The 22,459-nt window shown below is 53.6% G+C and overlaps 1 protein-coding gene across 1 annotated transcript in view; it reads left to right on the forward strand.

Annotated features, from left to right (window-relative positions):
• Window positions 1–7,620: 7,620 nt before the first annotated feature.
• Window positions 7,621–22,459, forward strand: part of LOC143696398 (serine/threonine-protein kinase pim-1-like) — a 60,658-nt gene continuing 45,819 nt past the window's right edge. The window contains exons 1-3 of the mRNA XM_077192531.1: window positions 7,621–7,813; window positions 9,533–9,670; window positions 10,619–10,723. Coding sequence (XP_077048646.1) covers window positions 7,621–7,813; window positions 9,533–9,670; window positions 10,619–10,723 — 436 coding nt within the window. The remainder of the gene's footprint in view (window positions 7,814–9,532; window positions 9,671–10,618; window positions 10,724–22,459) is intronic.

Consider the following 22,459-nt stretch of genomic DNA (forward strand, 5'->3'; position numbering starts at 1 on the left):
CTTTTATATCCTTGCTGTTGACACAGGCAGCCCTAGCTCCTCCCAAAGGCTGTCTCTTGACTCTTGGTCGCTGTCCATTGGTGCAGACTGCTTTCTTGGAACTGGATTGGAGCTCAGCTGTTGCTAAGCCGTGCCTCTTAGGAACAATCTGCCCCTCCCCAAATGCCCGCACTACCAAGATCATCCCGGGATAACAATGCTGGGCGGGGGGGGACGCATTGCAGTAACATAACTCTACATCTGTACAACTTCTCTTAACATACTGATCATGTTCACCCTTTAATTGGGAGAGCCAACCATCTCATTACTCATCTCTAACACTGGGACATTCACATTCTCTGAAAAAATCCCTCCGCCCAGGATTTTTCTCCTGGGAAGCTGAGAAGCCTCAGAGGAAAAGGAAAGCAATTCTTATCTCATTTGCTTCTCCTGTGTTGGGCTCATGTGCAGAATGTGTTTGGAGATGGTTTACCCACAGGTGATTGATTGGTCACTCAATCCCCTGGTGTGTAAGTGCAGGAAAAGTTGTTTGTGAGAGATAGTTTTCATTTTTCTATCTAAGAGTGAAAAAACAGTTTATGCAGGTGGCTAGTGTTTATCACAGTGGTAGAGCTCTTTTTCAGGGAAAGTCGGTTGTTTTGCACTGCCCTAGAGCTCTTTCTCAGGAAAAACAAGTTGTTTTTCACTGCTGCACAGCTCTGTTCTCACAAAGAGTTGTCAGCTTTCTCATGGCTTCTGTCGGCTCAGGTCAGGATTCAGTTTGTCAGCCTTTGGTTGCTGTTTCACCACCACAGAAAACATCATTCCTGTCCCAAAAAATAAAAGCAGCTGAGACGCAGATCATTGCATTCTAGAAGGTGGAAAGGGATGCAGGTGCCCGGAGGCCCAGCAGAGAAATAGCAGTATTGGAAATGTGAGAAGCAAAGTTTTATCCATAGAGGCAGTGCTTGACCTCAAGGAAGACCTTTCCTACCAATCAAGACTTCCTTAGGGAACACCCTGCTTCAATATCAATTAGAAAATAATGTTATATTGCTTCTTATGGAAAGAAAACTAAGGAGAGAAAATCCTGAAAATGGGGGAAAAAAAAATTTAATGTAATTGCTCATTGAAATCTTTTTCATTAATCCCACTCCTGACAAAACTAATTCTTGAAGCTAATTCTGATCGAGGTGCAGCTCCTTTGGGCTTTGTGCACTCTGAGGAGCCCCATGGGAGATTTTGTGGCAACTCCATGAGCCTCAGTTCCTCAAAGGAGATGTCACAAATGCCCAAGGAAAGGAAGTGCAAAGCAAAGGCAGAACACACCTTCCAGGGCCCAAGATAATGTTCTCCTCCCCACTGGATTTTTGCCCTGGTAAGATGGGACTGTGTGAGGGTGAGGGAGACTTCCTGAGCAATCCTTTGCTCTGCGGGCACTGATCAGCTTGATGCCCAGAGAGGCTCCCTGGAACAGAGGCTGGGCAGAGTTAAAGGAATAAAGTAGGGATTTATTACAAGGCCTTCAAAGGATTCACCTTGAGCAGGACAAGAGCCCAGCCAAGGCTAGACTCAAAATGGATGACTGGTCAGGAGTTTTCCCACTTTTATAAGGTTTGGTCCATTTAAATATTGGGGTTAAATGTCCAATTCCAGCCTCAGGTGATGCAGTCCCATCCTTCCAGTTTGCTCTCCTCAATTTGCTGTTGTTTGCCCTTTTGGGGCCTGAAGCTGCAACAGCATCTGGTTCTGGGGCTGGAAAAGGATTGTTTTGTCTGACTACACTGTGAAGAGAACTTGCTAACACTCTGTATGAAGTCCGGAGTTACAGACTAATGCAGTACAGAATCTGGAGATATGACAGCTAAAACTGAAGGCATCAGCCTGTTCCATGTTCCCTTGGTTCCATGGGGATCCACAGCATCACAGTGGCCACTTGTTCCCATGAGGTTCCCCAGTGTCACCGTGGTGTCCTTGGACCCACCTGGTCACAACCGACCCATGGTTCCATGAGGTTCCGCGGTGTCACCATGGTCACTGTCAGAGGCTGGATGAGATCAATGTCCTGAGACACCGTGGGATGAGCTGTCAATCAGTCACACAGTGGGGACAGTGCTAACCCAGCCCTGATTGCCTGAGCCATCAGAAATCCCACCTGGGGGCAGGCCCACAAAGGCCCGGGGGCTTAAAAACACGGAGCACAAGGTCAGCCCCTGGTATGGACTCTGCCTTCTCCTGGGGTTTGTGTCTCACCCACACTGGAACCCTAGGAACTGATAGTCATATGCGTGTCTTTCTATAGAGCTTCTGTCTTTCTGTCTCTCTCTCTTTCTTCTCCTTCTAATGCTCTTTATATGCAACATTTTTTGGGTACCTCAGAAGCTTACATGTTCAATGATTTCTAGGTTAAATGAGCTAAGTTAATGAAGTTACTGCTATGATAAGTGTTTTCTGTGTAATTGGATGTTGCATTAAATCCTCTTCCAAAGTTTCTTGTGTTTTTGTACTTTGCCAGTAAAATTTTGTGTCCTTTTGACCTCTTGAGAATATCTGGCTGGTGTTCCTGCTGTGCACCAAACTCGAGTAAAGGAGCCTTTGGTTACCTGCAGCATTTCAGTGTTCTGGGCTGTTACACCCCACAGGCTCACAATGGCCTCTTGTTTCCACACTGGCCCCTTGGTTCCATGGGCCCCAACAGTGTCACAATGATCCCCTTGGTTCCACAACTTCCCAGAGTGTTGTAGAGAATACATTGTTAAAGGAGTTAATAGAAAGTTCCAATGATAGGTATAGATTGTTTTTTTAATGTGTTATAGTTATGTAAAGTGCCAGTGTTAGTTTTAATTGTTTTTTTAAAGGTTTTATAATTATGTAAATCCCCTTACTGTTGGGTATTCCCCTCGCTGCTCCCACTCTCATCTAAAATGGCAAACCACCCAAGACCATAAAGAAGATGATTACATCACCTAATCAGCAAATATGAAACTCCCATAGGACTAAGCAGAATAGGATTACATAACAAAAACCCCTAGAACAACGAACCACCATGTAAATAAAGAATCAAAATACCACCTCTAAACAAAGAGAACTTAAGACAATATCAAAGATCCTGGTCAGAACTTTTTTCCTTCATCACCCTAACCAGAGTGGGCCAAGAGCAGTATAAAGATTATGAACCTGAAACCAACAGGCGTCTACTCAGAGACTGTCGTGAGGAAAGAAGACCCAGCTCTGCTGGAGGACGGAGCTGACCTCCTCCTCCTCCACGCCATCTGGGGAGGAGCAGTGGTGTGCGCACACCCCATGGGTCCCCAGCCTAGACTGTTTCCAGTAAAGCTGAAATCACTAAAGAGCTGCTCACGTGCCATTCATAACAGTCTGGGGGACTGGTCCGGGACAGGCCACACCCAAAGAGGACTGAGGGCCTGCGGGATATCTGGCCCTATCTGGAGCGGTCGGCAGCAGCCTAGGAGCAAAGAGTGTGGAGGAGCATGGGTAAGTGAAGGCGGTGTCAGGAGTAGGAGGCAAGCGAAAGAAGTGTGTGTGAGACGGGGCCCGGCAGCTCGGAGCCCCGAAGCAGCTGTGGGCCTCCGAGTACCGCGGTTCCGGACTCCTGCCAGGGGACCGGCCAGAAACGGAGGGAAGCAGGAGAAGCCTGAGTGAGTGAGACGCCTCCCAGGGGGATAAGGTGGGCCCCCCTCCGGGCGTGGGAGGAATAGAAATGTGAGTGGCACGCAAGGGGTCGGCCTTCCCCCTTCAGGCTTGGTAGGCGCCCTTAGGGCGTGCTGAGGGTGGCAGACGAATTGGTGAGTTGGCACGCAAACCCCGAACGGAGCTCCGGGTGCGGGGAGGATCGGGGCAGTGTGAGTCGCGCACAATCCCTGGAGTGGGGGGACACGGGTCCCTACCGGGGTTTGGGGTGCCCCGAGTACAGCAGCAGCACTGAGTAGAGCCAAGAGGGCCCCAGTGCCCAGGCTCGGACGGCGGTGCTGGGGGTTCAGTGTGCCGCGGTTCAGGTAGAAACCGTAAACCCACTGGAGGCCCCTGGGGGCATTGGGGTCACAGGGCAGGGCAGGGCTGGGCTTACAGGGCAGGGCAAGGCTGGACCTGCCCCTTCCTCCCCCACACACAAATTGTTTGGAGCCAACAATCTCCTCCAGTCTGTCACAACAGGCAGTGTCGGAAGTGCAATCCCAATTGTGGCCATGGGCACCTGGCTGAGAAGGACAGTTCTTTTCCATAGCAAGGAAAGCACAGAGCTCCAAGGTCTGGAAGGCAGGTGAGAGCCTCAGTAGGCCAAGGCCAGCCAGACTTGTCAGTAATAGCAGATTTTGGATTTAGGGAATTTTGGAGGTGGAAACCCAATCTCGGCCATGGGCACCTGGAGAAGCAGGACAGTGTGTTCCCATTGGAAGGACAGCATGGAGCCTCCCCCAATGTTTTGGGGACAGATGAGACGTGACCATTGTGAAACCACTGCCAGCCAGACTTGTCCTGGCAATATTCCTATGGGAACAGTCCCTGGATATAAGGAAATTTGGAGGTGAAATCCCAATTCTGGCCATGGGTACCTGGAGCAGAAGGACAGTTCTTTTCCATTGGGAAGGAAAGCACAGAGCCCCAGTGTTTCAGCAGCAGCTGAGAAGTGACCCTCAACATGCAAAGGTCCCTTGGACCAGTCAGGCAGCCCATGGGAGGCCAAACCAGCCGGAGCTGTTCTGTGTTCCCTTGGTTTTATGGGCCTCCAGAGTGTCACAATGGTGCCTTGGATCCATGGGGCCCCGCAGTGTCATAATGGTGACTTGATTCCATGGGTTCCAGCAGTGTCACAATGGCCCCTTGATTACAAGAAGACCTGCAGTGTTACACTGGCCCCCAGGTTCGATGGGGTCCCACAATGTCATAGTGGCCCCCAGGTGTCATAAGGCCTCGCAGTGTCACAGTGGTCCCAAGGATTCCATGAGGCCTTGCAGTGTCACAAGGGTCTCCGTGGTTCCCCAGGCCCCACAATGTCGCGTGACTCCTCTGTTCCATGAGCCCTGCAATGTCACAATGGACCTTTGGACCCTGGGGCTTTGCTGTGTCACAATGGTCTCCTCTGGCTGCACAGTGTCACAATGGACCATTGATGACAGGAGGCCACTCTGTGTCGCCCTGGAGCTTTGGTTCCATGCAGCCCTGCAGGGTCACAATGGACCTTTGGTTCCATGCAGCCCTGCAGTGTCACAAAGGCTTCTTGGTTTCACGAGGCCCCACAGTATCACAATGGTCCTCTTGGTTCTGTGGGGACCCCCAGGGGCACAATGGTCTCTGTGATTCCATGGTGCCTCTCAGTGTCACAATGGCTCCTTGGTTCCATGAGGCTGTAAAGTGTCTTAATTGTCTTTGCATGGTTCCATGAGGCCTTGCAATGTCACAATGAACCTTTGGTTCCATGGAGTCCCGCAGTTTCACAATGGCCCCTTGGTTTCATGACACCCCAAAGTGTCATAATGGTCTCCATGGTGCCATGAGGCCTTGCAATGTCACAATGGACCCTTGGTTTGATGGGGCCTCTCAGTGTCACAATGATGCCTACATTCCATGGAGCCACACAGTGTCAGTACAGTCCCCTTGGTTCCATGAGGCCCAGCAATGTCACAGTGGTCCCTTGGTCTCACATGGCCCCACAGTGTCACAATGGTCCCTTGGTTCCATGGCCCTGTGCTGGTGCATTCCCCCCTGCCCTTCTCAGGCCGCCCTGCCAGCTGAGAAATGCTCCTTGGGCCTCGGCCTTGGCCAACAGCCCCTGGGCTCAGCTCCTCTGCAGCTCATCACAAACACTGTCTGCTCCAGGCACTACTGCTGCCCAACCAGCTCCTGGTTCCTTTAGCAGCAGCCCTGGGAACTGGTTTTGTTCCCTCAGTGGCACAAGATCCCTGTTCTCACCCTGCCAAAGAAAGCTGTTGGTGCCCAGTGCGGCCAGGATGAGCCATTGCTGGGACTGAAGCCCCTCTCTTGGGGCTCTGCAAACAGCGCTCCAAAAGGAGCCCTTGGAGCTCTCCTGGGCCAGCGACTCCCTCTGAGCGGGGCCTCTCCCAGCTGGGAACTCTCCCGTTTGCTGCACTCGGGGATCCTGAACAAGCACAGAGCCTGGGCCGATCCCCCCACTCCTCCAGGCTCCCACCGGAGCAGGCTGTGGTGCCTTCCCCTCCACGTGAACAAGCGGCGGCGACTCCGCTCCCATGTGAGCAACCGCTGCTGCCGACCCTTCCCAAAACTGAAGAAAAACAGGTAACCATCCCCAAAGTCAGATCTCCCATGGCCTATTGAACGAGGCAGCGAATGAGGAGGACAACCACGGGAGACAGTGACGATGAGGAAGAGAAGCCCTGTTTCTTCCCTTTACAGGAGGTGCCGACAGCTCCTGGAGTTATTGGCTTTGTACACGCCCCGATAGACACCAGTGATGTGTGAGCGTTCAAGAAAGAGATGGGAAAATTAATGGATGGTCCTTTGGGGGTGGCAGAAAGGCTAGATGAATTTCTAGGGACCAGCACCTACACCTAGGAGGATCTCCAAGCGATCATGAGATCGCTGTTCAACAATGAGAAGAGGGACATGATCAGACTAGCAGTGATCAAAGACTGGGAAAAGAGAAACCCCAACAGGGAAAGCGGGGATGAGAGACGGCCAAACCAAAAATTGTCCTGGAATGCCCAGACGGAGGAGGGGAGGTGGAAAATGATAATTTTAAGTAATATGATAATTCAGGGTATCAGGGAAGCGGTACCCAAGGGACAGAACATGAGTAAGGTACTCAGAGAGTGCCAGGGAAAAGATGAAACTCCCACGGAATGGTTGGAGAGGCTCCGCAAGGGCTTGAGAATGTATTTGGGCATGGATCCCGATTCTCCGATCAGGGCGGTTTTGCTAAAAACTCAGTTTGTAGGAAAATCCTGGGAGGACATTTGGAAAAAGTTAGAAAAGATACATGGGTGGCAGGAAAAGGGGTTGCAGGAGCTGCTTCAGGAAGCCCAGAAAGTCGACATGAGACGAGACGAAGAGAAACAGAAGATCAAAGCTAATGTATTGGTAGCTGTGGTAAGGAAAGCACAAAAACAGGAGCAGGGCAGAGACACGGCGAAGAAGGCGCTGGCAAAGAAACAGAACTCTTCCCAAGGAAAAGGATCGAATGATCAGAGGAGAGATTTCGAGTGCTATTACTGCAAGCAAAAGGGACACATCCGAAGGAATTGTCCCAACAATGCCAAGGACCAGGCAATGTTTCAAGAAGTTTAGGGGTGTCAGGGGCTTCTCAGTTTGGGGTCCAGAACACCGAGGGAGCCCTTGATAAAATTAAAAGTAGGACCCCACAGGCAGGAGATGTGGTTTATGGTCGACTCGGGGGCGGAACGGACAGTGGTGCAGCAGCTGCCACAAGGGTGCTCTCTGAGTGACGACTCACTGATGGTAATCGGGGCAAAAGGGGAACCCTTTGAGCTTCTGATCATAAAAGATGTAGAAATAGAAACGGAAAACAAAAGATGTACAGGACATATATTAATGATACGGGATGAGGATTTTAATTTACTGGGGTGGGACATGATGGTAGCCCTAGAAATCGGCTTGGCAGTGGAGAATTCCCGGCTCAGGGCGAGAATGTATAAACTCAGCGTTCAGGAAGAGGAGAAAATAGACCCGAAGGTGTGGTATGTCGAAGGGGAAGCTGGGAGGTTGGACATAGAGCGGATTTGTGTCGAAATTGGGAGACCAGAAGACCCTATACGGGTCAAACAATATACGGGTCAAAAAATATCCCACCGCCATGGAGGGGAGAAAGGGATTGAAACCAGTGAGTGACGAATTGATAAAGAAAGGAACCTTGGAGCCATGCATGTGTCGGCACAACACCCCAATTTTGGCTGTGAAAAAGACAGATGGGAGCATTAGGCTGGTGCAAAAATTAAGGGCTGTGAATCAGAGCACTAAGACTTTGTTCCCCGTGGTCTCAAATCCTTACACTTTGTTGAATAACATTTCTCCTTAGGACACGTACTACAGCGTGATTGACTAGAAGGATGCTTTTTGGACCTGTCCTTTAGCAGAGGGCAGCAGAGATTATTTTGCATTTCAGTGGGAAGACCCGGAGACGAACAGAAAGCAGCAGTTCAGGTGGACATCGTTGCCTCAGGGCTTCGTGGATTCCCTGAATTTATTCAGGCATGCACTTGAGCAGGTGTTGAGTCATTTTGTACCAACAGAGGGGACAAAATTGCTACAATATGTAGATGATTTGTTGGTTGCAGGCCCAAGGGAGAAGGTTGTAAGGGTGAGCACCATTGAGCTTTGGAACTTTTTAGGGGAAAAGGGGTTGAAGGTGTTGAAGTTGCAGTTTACAGAGCCCGAGGTCAGGTACTTGGGACACTGGTTAAGCAGGGGAAAAAAGAAATTGGATCCAGAGAGGGTGGCAGGGATTATTGCCTTACCACCCCTGCAAACAAAAAGGGAGGTCAGACAGCTTTTGGGGTTGTTGGGATATTGCCAGCAGTGGATTGAAGGGTACAGCGAAAAGGTGAAGTTTCTATACGAGAAACTCACCACAGACCGAATCAAATGGGTGGAGAAAGACAAAGAAGAATTCAGGGGAGTCAAGGAAGCACTCACAGCAGCACCAGTGCTGAGCCTCCCTGATGTGAAGAAACCCTTTCAGTTGTTTGTGGACGTGAGCAGTCACGCAGCACATGGGGTGCTGACACAGGACTGGGCAGGGGTCAGGACACCGGTGGGTTACTTGTCGAGGCTTTTGGATCCGGTCAGCAGGGCTGGCCCACCTGCGTGCAGGCGATTGTCACTGTAGCATTGCTGGTGGAGGAAGCCAAGAAGGCAACCTCCGGCGCACTGTTGGTAGTATTTGCACCGCACACCGTGCGGGACATACTACAGCAGAAGGCAGACAAATGGCTCACTGATGCTAGATTGCTGAAGGATGAGGCCATTTTGATTCACTGGCAGGATTTGGAATGGAGAACAACGACCGCACAGAACCCTGCAGAGTTTTTGTTTGGGGAAGCTTCAGAGGAGCTTGTTCACGATTGCATGGAGGTGGTTGAATTACAAACAAAGATCAGAGAGGATTTAGAAGAGGAAGAGTTGGATGAAGGAGAGAAGTGGTTTGTGGATGGATCAAGCAGGGTAGTTGATGGGAAAAGGAAATCAGGATATGCAGTCGTGGATGGACAGACGGGAAAAGTGATTAAAGCAGGTGCCCTGAGTGCGAGTTGGTCAGCACAGGCATGCAAACTGTATGCAGTTCTGAGAGCCTTGAAGGGACTGAAAGGGAGAAAGGGAACAATTTTTACAGATTCTAGGTATGCCTTTGGAGTGGTTCACACTTTTGGGAAAATCTGGGAGGAAAGGGGGCTGATCAACACAAGGGGGAAGGGACTGATGCACGGAGAATTGATCCGGCAAATCTTAGAAGCTCTAAGGGGGCCAGAGGAAACTGCGGTGCTGCATGTAAAGGGACACCAGGCAGGAATTCAGTTCCGAACTGGGGGAAACAATTTGGCAGACCAGGAAGCCAAGACCGTGGCACTGATGACGGTGAATACCCCGGAGATCAAAGGGACTGAGGTCCCAGATGATCCTCCACAGCCCTCTCAAGAGGAGATTGAATGTTATGAGAAGATTGGAGGAAAACTGAAAGAAGGTAAGTGGAGATTACCTGATGGGAGACAAATAGTTTCTAAAGGTTTTACCAGGAGGATTTTGTGGAAACTGCACCAGCGAACACACTGGGGGCACAGGCCCTGGCAGAGCAATTTTTGAAATTTTTCGAGTGCAAGGGAATTTACGAATTGGCCAAACAAGAGGTACAAGGATGCCTGATTTGCCAGAAAGTCAACGACAAGGGCAAAACAGGCCATCCTGGATAATCGCCCTGTAGCGTACCGACCATTTGAAAGAATTCAAGTTGATTTCACAGAATTGCCAAAAGTGGGGAGATTCAAATTTGTGCTTGTGATCGTGGACAAATTGAGCCATTGGGTGGAGGCTTTTCCTAGCCCATGGGCAAGGGCTCAGACAGTGTCCAGAAAATTACTAGAGGAAGTTGTACCCCAATATGGGGTGGTGAATTGCATTGATTCAGACCAAGGAACACATTTTACATCAAAGATTATTAAGTAGATGGCTGATGTGCTAGGCATTCGGTGGGAATACCACACTCTGTGGCATCCCCAGAGCTCAGGACAAGTGGAAAGGATGAATCCGACCTGGAAAGTGCAGTTGTCTAAATTAATTTTAGAAACTCGGATGTCTTGGTTGAAATGCCTGCCTCTAGCATTGCTTAATATCAGGATGATGCCTCATTCAGAGACGGGACTCTCACAGTTTGAAATGCTGTATGGGATGCCATATAGACATGGGATGCCGGTGGGACACCCCAGGCTTGAGGACTGTCAGATTCAACCATATTTGGTTACAATCAACAAAAATTTGCAAGAACTCAGGAAACAAGGGATAATATCTCAGAGTGCTTCTCTGGGATTCACTATCCACAAAATCCAACCGGGTGACAGAGTGCTTGTGAAAGTGTGGAAAGATGTACCCCTCTCCCCTCACTGGGAAGGCCCCTTTCTTGTGCTCCTGACAACAGACACAGCCATTCGGATGGCGGAGAAAGGCTGGACGCACGCATCTAGGGTGAAGAAAGTCAAACATCAGGAGGAAGCGCCCGAGTGGAAGGTCACTTCTTCCCCAGGTGACTTGAAACTCAGACTCCAACATCCTTGTAAATGACCAACAGTGATCGGACAGGTTGTAGACTGTCTGACTGTGTATGCTATCTGTTTGTACATTTCAAATGTGAATACTGTCAGGGGGTGTTTGTTGTACACTGTAGAAGGGGACAGAGGCCAAAGGGGTTGTGCACTCAGTGTCTGGAGGAGGAGCTTGAGCTGCCTGACCGAATCCTAACCCTAGCCACAAATCTAGGAATCATTGAATTAGATTCACAGGAGTGGTTTCAGATTTTTCAGAACGGCGTGCGTGGAAAGCTTAGATCAAAGGCAGAGATTCTGGATGTGGAGTGCCGGAAATCAATCAAGGTACCGTGCAGCTCAGATGCCCTCAAGGTTTCACGGTGAGGCGCCTTTAAAAGGAGGTATGCGGCTAGGTCAGAAAATGTGTTCCCTGAAGAATACTCCTGCTGCTGCGAAGATGGTCTGCCCCACCGCTGGTGGCACCCCAGGGGGAGGAGGCAAAGGCAGAGGAGTACGCCTGGTGGGAATCCTGATTGGCCTGAGCCTGGCCATGTGCAGGACGCAGTCTGCACATTGAGGTCCCGATGAGAGGCGGAAACGAGAGCTCTGCAGATGAGTGCGGAAGTTGCACTCAGGTGGTCCCAGTTGTGCAAGGGGATGGGAAACCCTCAGCATACCAAGCCCTGGAAGAATGCATCAAGGAGCCTGGCAGGTACTGTTGGGTGAACGGCACAAGGGTCAAATTATGTAAATTGGACAAGGAGATTTGGTGTATCAATTCTGAGGCAGGGTCAAGGAACGGGCAGTCAGATGAGCACACGCATCAGATATGGAAACAGAGTGCAGAAATAATGTCAATCCCCGTTTGTAACCAATGCAATCGAACCATGTGGGTTGGGGGAAAAACTGAATGGATCTTTGTTGTGTATCACCATGTGAACTCATTGTGTTATGACAATGCGAGGCTGGGGATATGCACGATGAACGGGAAAATGTATTGGATGGGAAGAATTGTTAAATTTGATAGCAAGTTTACCTTAAGCAGAGAACCAGTCATATTGGATTTGGCACAGGTGAATGATGATAGGGTGTGCCTGCAATATGACCGGGTTGTCTGTTTCATGAAAAATCAAGATGGTGAGGATCCTGAGGGAAGAATGAGAGAGATCACTCAGGAATTGAAGAGAAGGGAGTCAGAACTGAGGAAGAAACGAATTGAACAAGAGAGATTAAAAACTCTGGAAGAACAGAATGAATTACTTGAGAAAAAATATGCTGATGGGGAATTGCCTTCCCCGGACAGAAATCGATTGATTTGATGCAAGAAATTGCAACTGAATTGGGATTGTCAAATTGCTGGATTTGTGAGGGGCTGAAGTCAGCAATGGCCATGAAAAGGGGAAGGTTTGGCTCCGGAACAGCTTCTGAAATGGGACAGTCCAAAAGTCTCAAAGTTGGCACAGAGGCCTGAGGGGTAGATTTTGGACCAGAGGGTAATTGGAACTATTTGCATCAGTCAGGAAGGAAAGAAATATACTGAGATGGTGGGATACACTCCGTGTGTAACTACCCTGACGGTAAATTCAAACAACAAGGGCAAGGTCTGGCAACCAGAACCCCTACGGGGTACTGGAGCCGGAAGAATGAGACCAATTGCGAATGGAACAAAAGGATAGGACTGTGCTGAGTCAAAAATCCTGGAGCCAACCCTTTCCAATCCTTGGAGGGCCTGAGAGAATACTGGGGACACCCAGGGAGGACGAATATCAGATGGAAAGCCCCAGATGGAATTGATTGAATTTGCAGGAAAAAGGCATACAGTGAGTTACCCCTGAGGTGGAAGGGATCATGCACTCTGGGCATGATCCAGCCAGTCTTCTTTACTCTCCCTTGAATGAAAAGTAACCTACTAGGGGCTCCTCTGTATGAGACCCTGAGGAGGGAGAGGAGAAGCTTGAAAAAGATGATACCTGTAACAAGTGGTAAACAAACCTGGGGGGAGGAAGAGTGGCCGGCTGCAAGAATGATTGATTATTATGGACCGAGCACGTGGGCTCAAGATGGAAGCTACGGGTATAGGACTCCGATTTACCTACTGAGCCGGCTGATTTGGCTGCAGGCAGTGGTGGAAATTGTATCAAATCACACCTCTGAGGCCCTGGATTTACTTAGTCAGCAGCACACCCAGGTATGGGCATTTGTGTACCAAAATCGAATAGCTTTAGACTATTTGCTGGCCGAGGACGGGGGAGTGTGTGGAAAGTTCAATGAATCAGAATGCTGTATTGAGATTGACAGTTATGGGGAGACCATTAGAGGATTGGCAGACAAAATCAAGAAAGTGGCCCATGTCCCTGTTCAAATATGGAATTCAATTTTGCAATCTTCATGGTGGGACAAATTGTTTGATGGGGCCTGGTGGAATACAACTATGTTTTTCGTGCTGTGTTCAGTAGCTGGAATCCTATTCCTGCCGTGTGTAATTCCTTGTTTTATTAGACTGATCCACTGTGTCGTATAGGGGATGCAGATAGCAATAGTGCCCATGGACCCGGAGTTGGCTTCCGGAAGCAACACACCTAAGATCATGAGCCTGGGAGAAAAGAAGTATGCCAGCAATGCTGCCCAAGTATTGGCAAAATTTAAGAAACGAGCGAAAACGAGTGTAAACAATACTGAGTATCAGGGTATTCCCCAAGGGGAGTACAGAATAGTTTAATAGAGGTTACTCTCTTTGTGAAAGACACTTAATGGTGGCAAATAGAAGTAGATATAAAAAGAAATTAGCAATTTGGGCTATAAAAGAAGCATGAATTAAATTAGTGATATAAAAGGGGAGGGATTGTAATATATGGTAGGGATAATTCATGCTATTAATGTATGGTAAAAAATATTATGAAATCCAAAAGCATGTCTTTGACCATCCCAGCCGGGAGCAGCTGTCTATTTAGATTCAACTAGTTCCCGGACACACGTTAAGATAACGATCGATGCCTTAAGGTAAGGATAGAAGCGTCCAGGGCGATGATCACCGGTTTCTCGAGTCCTCAGGAGCCACCCAAGAGCGATTATCACCTTGCCAATTGCATCCATCAAGACATTCAGTGGCGCCAAACTGATACATCTGCATACACGGCTTCCCCGGAGCCGATTGACACCAAAGGCACACCTGGACCCGGCTTTTGTCCAGCTCTGCACATGGAAAGAAACAGCGATGCGTGTGAAGAGTTACAAAGGAAATTTGGTCATCTTTGCCTCGGGCACAATGAACTGTATAAAACCTCACTGCAAGAAGCAGCGTGCGTGAATGGGGGAGACTCTGACACTCGAGGGGTCAGGTCCAGGTTCACCCAGCGCCAAACTCGGGCTCGACGCTGTCTCTTTGGCTGTGGTGGTTTCGAACATCGGAATTCGGTCTCGCAGACAAATTAATGAATCTTTGCTAAATTTTTGATAATTTTGGCTCACGATTTGATAATTTATAACACTGGGAAGCAAAATTCCAACTCTCCACCTTCTCAGGCCATCCCAATGAATTTGGGAAGTTTGCAACATTTCGGAACTCCTTGAGTTGAGCAATGGAAAGTAAAGCTTTTCTGAATTGAGGAATCTTAAACCCCCGATTCTTCTGTGCCTTCAGTAAGATGTTTCTGTGCTGAAGGAAAATACTTCAATGAGAAAATAATTTCAGCAGGAAGTGAGACCTTCTGGCAGAGACGAGGTGTTGCCAGCAGTTGCTCCAGGTGCTGCTGCCAACAGCCCCTGCAGGAAGGAGCACAGCCCCAAATGAACGTGGGCTTTGGCTCCCTGTGGCACAGAAGCCCCCTGGGGGCACAGGTCTCTGGGGCAGGAGATGGGCACCAGCACTGCCAGGGCTCAGGGGGTGGCAGCTCTGCTTGGGCAGGGACTCTGCCACACCTGCTGATGTCAGCACTCCCTGGGCCCCAGGGGTCAGAGCAGCATTCATGCCCTGGCCCACTCGTTCCCTGTCCATGTCATACCCGCGGGTTTAGGATGGCCACCAGCTGGGACGTCTCCCAAGGAGGCTGTGCCAGCTTCTCTGGAAGGTCCTGTGACCTTCCCAGCGCAGCTGCGACGGCAGCCCTGGGGCTCATTCTGCTGCCCTGAGTGTGCAGAGAAGGGCAGCATTTGCTGATAGTGTGAGCCGGTCCTAAAGACCCTGTTGGGCTGTCTTAGACACCTGGGGCCAGGGATTCCTTCCAAGCTGGGCCACTTGGGCTGGGCTGGGGGCAGCCCCAGGGCAGAAGGCAGTGTGTGCAAGGGCCCTGGCTGGCACGCTGCAGCACGCTCACCGTGCCATGGAACGGAACCCGGTGACCAAGGCCCCTTTGTGACACGTGGGAAATAGAAGCTTGCCCGGCTGCTGGGAGCACGCAACGGGGCAGAACAGGACAGAGCAGTGCCGTGAGGAGCCCCCGCACAGCACACTCGTTCCTGTCTGACCCGCAGCCTTTGCGAGGCCTTATTCCTGCAGCTGAGCTCCAGGCCAGGCCACAGGACTTGGTGACGCGTGGCCTTGCCGAGACTTCTGTTCTGCAGGTGCTCTCAAGGGCAGGGTGTGGGACTTGGTGCCCCAGAGGCATCTCCCATCCCTGCCACCAGTGCCCCCAAGGCCTGACCACAATCCTTGACTCCTTGAATCCGTGACTCCTCCACAATCCAGGAGTCTCCTGTCCTTGTGGCAGGAGCCCTCGAGACCAGAGTGCAGGACTTGCTGTCCTGTAGCCTTGCCCAGGCTTCTGTCTTGAAGGTGCCTTCCAGGCACAACTGCAGGACTTGCTGACTCGGAGCTTTTCCCAGGCATCTCTCCTGCAAGTAGCCACAAATCCAGGCACTAACATGGAGCAGAGACCCCTGAGAGAGCCCAAGGTGCCCTGGGGGGAAGAGGAGGAAGAAGGCCCTGCAGCTGCCCCAGCACAGGGGACCAAAGAGGTGCTGCCATTTGAGCAGCTGCAGGAGGGTGAGTGGCAGAGCTGGGCCACAGGCTTGGTGCCTGCAGCCAGCTTGGCGCCTTTGCATCCCATCCCATCCTATCCCATCCCATCCCATCCCATCCCATCCCATCCCATCCCATCCCATGCCATCCCCTGGGCCATGCCCATGGACAGGACAAAAAAGGGGCCAGGCAGACACCCCGCAGAGGCTGTGCTCCATCCCCTGGGGCATCCCGGGGCTCTCCCTGCCTGGGCAGCGCAGGGCTGGGCCGTGTTCTCCGGCCTCTCCTGCAGCCCCTCAGCTCTGGCTGCGCTCGCTCTTTGCCAGGTGCAGCCCTGGAGCGCACACAAGAGCAGGAGCCCGCCCGTGGCCTCTTCCGCAGAACAGCGCAGGTAGCTGCAGCCATCCCCACCTGGGCTGGGCCTGCTGGCACCGCGCTTGCAGCATTGCCTGCAACATGCCTGGCTTCTTGCCCTTCTCCTACAGCTGGTTTGCAAATTCATCAAGAAAATTCGGGCGGAAGAGACCAGCACCATGGGCACTGGGCTCAGAGCCTATTGGCACATCTTCAAAAGCAAGACCAGTGCTGCTCTGCTGGATATGCTCGTAGAGGAGGGCTTTTCCAAGCCAAAGCAAGTAAGCAGCCTGTGGCCAGGCTTTGATCCTGCCAGGAATTGCTTGCTCTCCCAAGCCATGCCTGCTGCTCACTGGAACTCTTGGAGGCCATGGCAGCGTGGTGGCAAGGGGAGCACTTGTCTGGAGAAGCTGGGGACATTCCTCCCTCTAGCAGCTTTCCAAGTCTCCCCGTGCCTTCTCCAGGTGCCCGCCATGGTCAGGTACATCCACCAGTGGCTCCTGGCCAATCAGTTTGCTGAGCACAGGCTGAACAGGAGCCTGCTGGATCTGACGGAAGCACAGCCCGCTGACGTAGTCGTGACGCTCCTGCGTGTGGCCCCGTCCTGTGACAGGTATGGGGCCCACCTGCCCAGAGGGGCTCAGGGCTCCCCAGCCCATCAGCCTGTACAGCCTGGCCCAGGTTGGACAGGTTGTAGCCTGGCCTGAGCAACAGAGAGTTCCAGGGCCCTCTGGCTGCTCCCTTTGCCAGCCCTGGCACGTCAGCCCCCGAGCCTGCTGCCATGCTCCCTCGCTGCCCCTCAGGGGCCTGTCCCCACAGGGCCGGGCTGCCTGGCTGCTGCTGGCCAGTGGCATTGGGCAGAGGCAGAGCTGGCAGCCAGCTCGGGTCCCCACTGCTGCCCAGGCCCCGCTGCTGTGTCTGAGACCCCCCTGAGACAGAGCTCTAACCCCACAGAGCTGCTTTCACCATGTGGAAGAGCATCATGTGCTCGCCCAGGACTGCAGAGCCAGCGCTGCTGATACTGCTGCACCTGCTGGGGAGCTGGCCCAAGCACAGCACGTGCACCGCCGATGGGGACAAAACGGGTGTCTTTGGCCTGGCTGTGAGTTTCTCTAACTGGCCTTTGCTGGCCCCAAGGCCGCCTCTCCAGCAGCTCTCCATCCCCCTTCCCCCAGTGCATCTCCCTGCCGCAGGCGCTGGCCTGAAACCTGGCCCAGGGGCAGCTCCAGGCCCAGCAGGCCCCGTGCTCCTGCTGCCTCTCTCCGGGCCTCTCCCTGCCAAGCTCGGGCCCTGCCACACGGACACCTGGGCACTGAGCGCTCTCTCGGGGGGCTTTGTCCTTTGCAGGCAACCGTGGTGATGTGGAAGATCCTCCAGGTGCCCTGTGTGCCACATAGGGTGACGGTGCATTTCCCCCGCCTCTTTGTGCATCTGCTCTCCCAAGTGTTCCTCAGCACTCTGGATATGCCAGAGGAGGTCGATGCCTTCTGGAAGGGGATATGCCAGGAGGAATACGGCCTTGCCACCAGCCCCAACAGGTGCTCCATCCCACTCCTCCTGTCCCTGCCACGTCCCTGGCCAGGAGCCAGTGCTCCCAGCATGACCTGGCCTTTGCTGTGCACGCAGGTTTGCAGTGCAGACCCTGAAGTCCCTGCTCTGCCGAATGCAGCACAAGGATGTGGTGGTGGCAATGGAAAGCAATTGTGGCTGGGACACGCTGCTATGTGCTGACAGCCACCGCTATGCCGTGGCTCTGCTGGCCAGGTGAGAGCCCCTTTTCCCCACAGCCTCTGACATGTGTGCCCAGGGAGCTCCACAGAGTCCCCGAGTCGTGGGCCAGAGGGCCTTGTCACCGAGGGATGGCCAAGCAGACTGGAAAAGGCTGGCACAGGAGGGTGCCCAGAAGAGCTGCCTCCCAAATAGCCCAGGGCCTCTTGCAGGATGCTGGGCAAAGAGCAGAGCTCTGTGAGTCACTCCTGGCAGAGGTTTGTCCCCCTGGCCCACAGCCTTGGCTCCTTTTCCTCCTGCCAGGGAGATGTGCTGTGTCTCCATCCCCTTGTGCTCCCGCATCGCTCGCTACCTGCTCCGGCTGCTCAGCACACAGGAGCCACGCTGGCAGCTGCCCGCCCTGGCCTTCCTTGTGGAGGTGAGCCTGATGGCCAGCGCCGCCTGGCTGAGCTGCCTGCCAGCTCTCTGCCCTCTCGCAGCCGCCGCTGCCTGGGACGGTGCCCGCGCCCTGTGCTGCTGCCTGGGCCCAGCCCTGTGCGGCTCCGGGCTGCTGCCGGCCGGCTCCCCTGTCACTGGCCTGTGCCTTTCAGGTCCTCCAGTTCCTGGACTTGAGTGAACGTGGTGCTAAAAGAGTCCTGCAAATCTTGTCAAGGCAGCTGCAGAGCGAGTGCAGAGAGAGGCGTCGCCTGGCGCTCAGGGCCCTTCTTGAGCTCATTGAGGAGCCCTTCATGGTGAGAAGGGGGCAGGGGCTGAGGCTGAGCTGGGCAATGCAGTCGCTTGGGCTTGGCAGGCCTTTGGGCGCTGGGGCAGCTGCTCCCAGCTCTCCTGCCTCCCACTTCAGCTGCCCCAGTGCTTGGCGACAGGCCTTTGGCCTCTGGGCCCTGCGGTGGCAGCAGGACGGCATTTCACCAACTTGTCTTCCGCACAGACCAAAAAAATGTGGAGCCTGACTGAAAGTCTTGTGCACTTCCTGTGGGATGCAGATGGAGAGATAGTTTTCATGACAGTCATGCTACTCAGCTTCATCATCTTGGACAATGCCACGCTGATGCCCGGCCCCATCACACTGCAGCTGCTTGAGGCGCTCCTGCCACTCTTTGACCACGTAAGGCTCACTGCCCCCAGCCACGGCCACTGGCTGCTGCCCGGACACTTTGTGCCCTGTGCATTTGCAGGCCTGCGCCAAGCTGAGCCCCGTGCAGCCGCAATGCCGAGCTCTTGTCTTCTTGCTTCCATCCAGAACAATTGGCAGGTTCAGCTGATCTCCATCCTGCTCTTCCGAACATTGGTGACTCTTGCACAGGAAAGGGAAAAAAAGGCCCTGAAGACACCCCTGCGCCAGAGCCTGCTGCCCCTCTTCTTCCACTGCCATGATGACAATCGGCTTGTGGCACAGGTGAGGACTCGTGGGCTGCTGCTGTCCCCCTGGCAGGGGGCTCGGCTGCCTCCTGCCCTGGCGCCTGCCGGGCTGCAGCCTCCTGCAGGCCTTGGCACAGGGACGCGGGTCCTGCGCCCTGGGCTGCGGGGCCATCTGCACGGCTCTGCTGCTCTCCAGGCTTCTCAGGAAACGCTGCTTTGTGTGGCCAAGTTCCTGAAGAGGAGGGATCTTGAAAGACTGCTGAAGAGCCAGAATCTGTGGAAGTTCAGCAAGTGCCTGGTAAGGACGGCCTGCAAGCCCCAGCCTCAGTCCGGAGAAGCCCCCTGAGGGTGGTGCTCAGAGTGTGGGGCTGGCAGCTGTGCCCCTGCCCGCTGCTGCAGCCAGAGGCCGCGCGGGCTCTTCTCCAGGCTCCCGTGGGCCCGGCGTTGCTGCGGGGCGGGCCGGCCCCGCGTCTCCCCGGGCAGCAGCCGGCGCTCTGCCCTCTCCCCTCGGGAGCCCGGCGCCGGCGGCTGCTGGCCGCGCCTCAGGGCTGTGGGGCCAGGGGAGGCCGGGGCTGGGCGCAGGCAGTGCCCGGCCCAGGGGCTGAGCCCGCGCCAAGCCTTCCCTCCTGCCGCTCTCTCCAGCTGGCAGAGAACAGCAGCAGAGCGGCCGAGCACCTGCGCCGGGCCCTGCCCTACCTGCAGAGCCCACAGGAGTCCCTGCGAGCGGCGGCCATCAGCTTCATGGGTGAGCCACGAGCCCGGGCTCCCTCCCCGGCCCGGCCCGCCGCAGCCCGGCCCCAGCCCCGCCTGCTGCCCTGGCAGCGCCAGCCAGGCCCGGCGCCGTGGAGCCCCGCCTGGCCTGGGCATTGCTGCTGCCGCCCTCTGGCAGCCGTGCCCTGGGGCGGCAGCGTGCGCCAAGGGCCGGGCTGAGCCCTGCCGGGCCAGCAGCCCGTGTGGCCGCAGCGCCGGCAGCGCCGCTGGCAGGGAGCTCTGCCGCTGGCGCCGTGACAGGCTCTGTGTTCACAGGCACGGCTGCGCGGCACCTGAGGGGGAAGAAGGAAGAGCTCCGGCTCATCTGCAGCGGTGAGTGAGGCCAGCGGCGGCTGCCGGGGGAGCTGCAAGCCCTGCCCCGGCTGCCGAGGGCTCTGCTCCCTGTGCGCACCAGGGGCGGCGTGGCCAGAGCACACCGAGATTTCAGGGCCACCCGGGGCATTCGTGGCCAGCAGCGTCGGGCTGGTCCCCTTGCTCCCCGCTCCCTCCTGCCCATGGCTAGAGCTGGCTGGGATGGCCCTGCCAGGGGGCTCTCCTCGACTCCCCGCAGATCCGGGATCTGACCATGGCTCTGACCCTCTCTCTTTCACCCCTTCAACACCTGACAGAGGACACCAGCAGTGCCGTGTCAGACGTGGCACTTCCAACATTGGATGTCCTCCAGGCACTGCAGAGTGAGCCATATTCCATCTTCCAGAGGCTGCAAGATCAGCTCCGCAGGGCATGGAGGACTCGGCCTCATCTGTCCAGGCTTGGCTGGCTGCGCTGCTGCAGTTCTGCAGAGAGCTGATCGCAGAGGCTCTGTCTGCTGGGGCCACCTGAGCCAGTGGGAATTTTCCATTTCTCTAAGATTGTTCTTTTCTTCTTTTTGGTTTTTCTTTCTTATATGAATATAGAGTGTGTTATAATACCCAGACTCCCAGCAGCTTTCTTTTGCTACCCAGGCTCTGCAGGGCATAGGGGAAGAGGGGGAGAAGGGTGCCTGGGCTCAGCCAGCTGTCCCGGCGTGCAGTGTTGCAGGGAAAATGGCCAGTGAGATCCCTGTGAGAGCGGTGCCTGGAGATGGCCACAAGCCCTGGGCCAGGCAGGAAGCGCCCTCTGTGTCCTCCTGCCCGTCTGCTGCTGGCTGCATTGCTGAGGGCTCCCGGGTGCCTCTGGATGGGGCTCCTCTGGAGCTGCTGTGGGGCCGCGGCGCTGCTGCCGGGCAGCTTGGCCGGGCGGGGGCAGCCCCTGAGGGGCTGGGCCGCTGGCAAGCCCTGAGCAATGGGGCTGTCAGAGGCCCCAAGCAGCCCCCTGGGAGTCGCCTTCTTCCTGCCAGAGTTGACTTGCAAGAGGGATTCTGGGCACTGTGGAGCTAACAGCATCAGTGTTGTTGGAAAGCCAAAGGCAGGGAAATCTCAGACCTTTGGTCTTGTCAGCAAAGCTTAGAATTAAACACAGCATTTGACTGGAGACCTTGGAGAGGGCTTCCAAACTTAGGTGCTAGAAGCGAGCATGCCGATTTCTAGTTTATTAGAGCAGAGACACGGGGAGGAAAGTTGAAGTGGGGGAAAGTTTCGAGTTTTAGGGCTGAAGATCTAGAAAAAATCAAAGTAGTTCCAATGGTAAACAAGAAGCTTGGGATGCAGTGCTGTAGGTTTGTGTGTCCTAACATGGTTGGCTAAGGAAGCTTCCACTGTAGCATGAGTCCATCAGAGGAAATATTGAAGCATTGGCTCCAAAACATAAATATCCCTGTTGGCAGTGTCTTCTTGGCCAAGAAATCCTTCAAAGCTCTTGCAACTACCTCTTGCGGCCTTGTGAGCCATGCAGTGGAGATGTGAGCCAAACTCACCCTTCCTGGCTATGTAGAAGAGAAGAAAAAGCAATGGCATCATCTAAAAAACTCCGAGGTCCGCCCTCTAGCTCCTTCCAAACTCCTTCAAATCCCCCAAAGTGGGATTTAGCTCCAAATAGATGACAAAGACTCTTAGTACTGGCTCTTGGACTGCAGAGCAGCTGCTCTAACATCTTTCCCATAAGCCTGTGGAGTTGTGTGCCAGAAATGTGTCATTTGAAGAAACTTTCCCAACTGACTTGCATGGAGGTTTGTTTGGAGGGAGTTTGAGGAGAAAGGCTCCCAGCAGAGGTCTGGCCTTTGGCCTAGCTCTGTCCCCTGCTGCTGCTTTTGAAGTGTGCCATCAGCTGCAGGGCTTTCTGGGCTAAAAATATCATCAAGTCACTTGGACTTGCTCTTTTAGGCCTCTAAGAGCTGGAGCAAAATTCGGGGCAAATTTGGAGACCTCATCTATGGGTGGATGGACCAGCTCGGATTTTCCCACTTGCTGGGAATGGTTCTCCAGGTGCCTGGTGTAAAACGGGGCTCCCCAGCAACTGCAGATCTGCAAGATGATAAACAATTGTCTTGCTTTGAAGAGAGAGGCGTCTGCTAATGAAGGCAGAAGGCTTCTCTGAAATGGAAAATGGAAATCATCTCCCTTCAAATGATTCTAATTTAGAAATTCAAATGCTCTTAGTGAAAGATATGGGGAGAGGAATGAGCCCGCAGAGCCGGGCAGCGTTTACT

This window comes from Agelaius phoeniceus, chromosome 34 (assembly GCF_051311805.1).
Source record: "Agelaius phoeniceus isolate bAgePho1 chromosome 34, bAgePho1.hap1, whole genome shotgun sequence".
NCBI lineage: Eukaryota > Metazoa > Chordata > Aves > Passeriformes > Icteridae > Agelaius > Agelaius phoeniceus.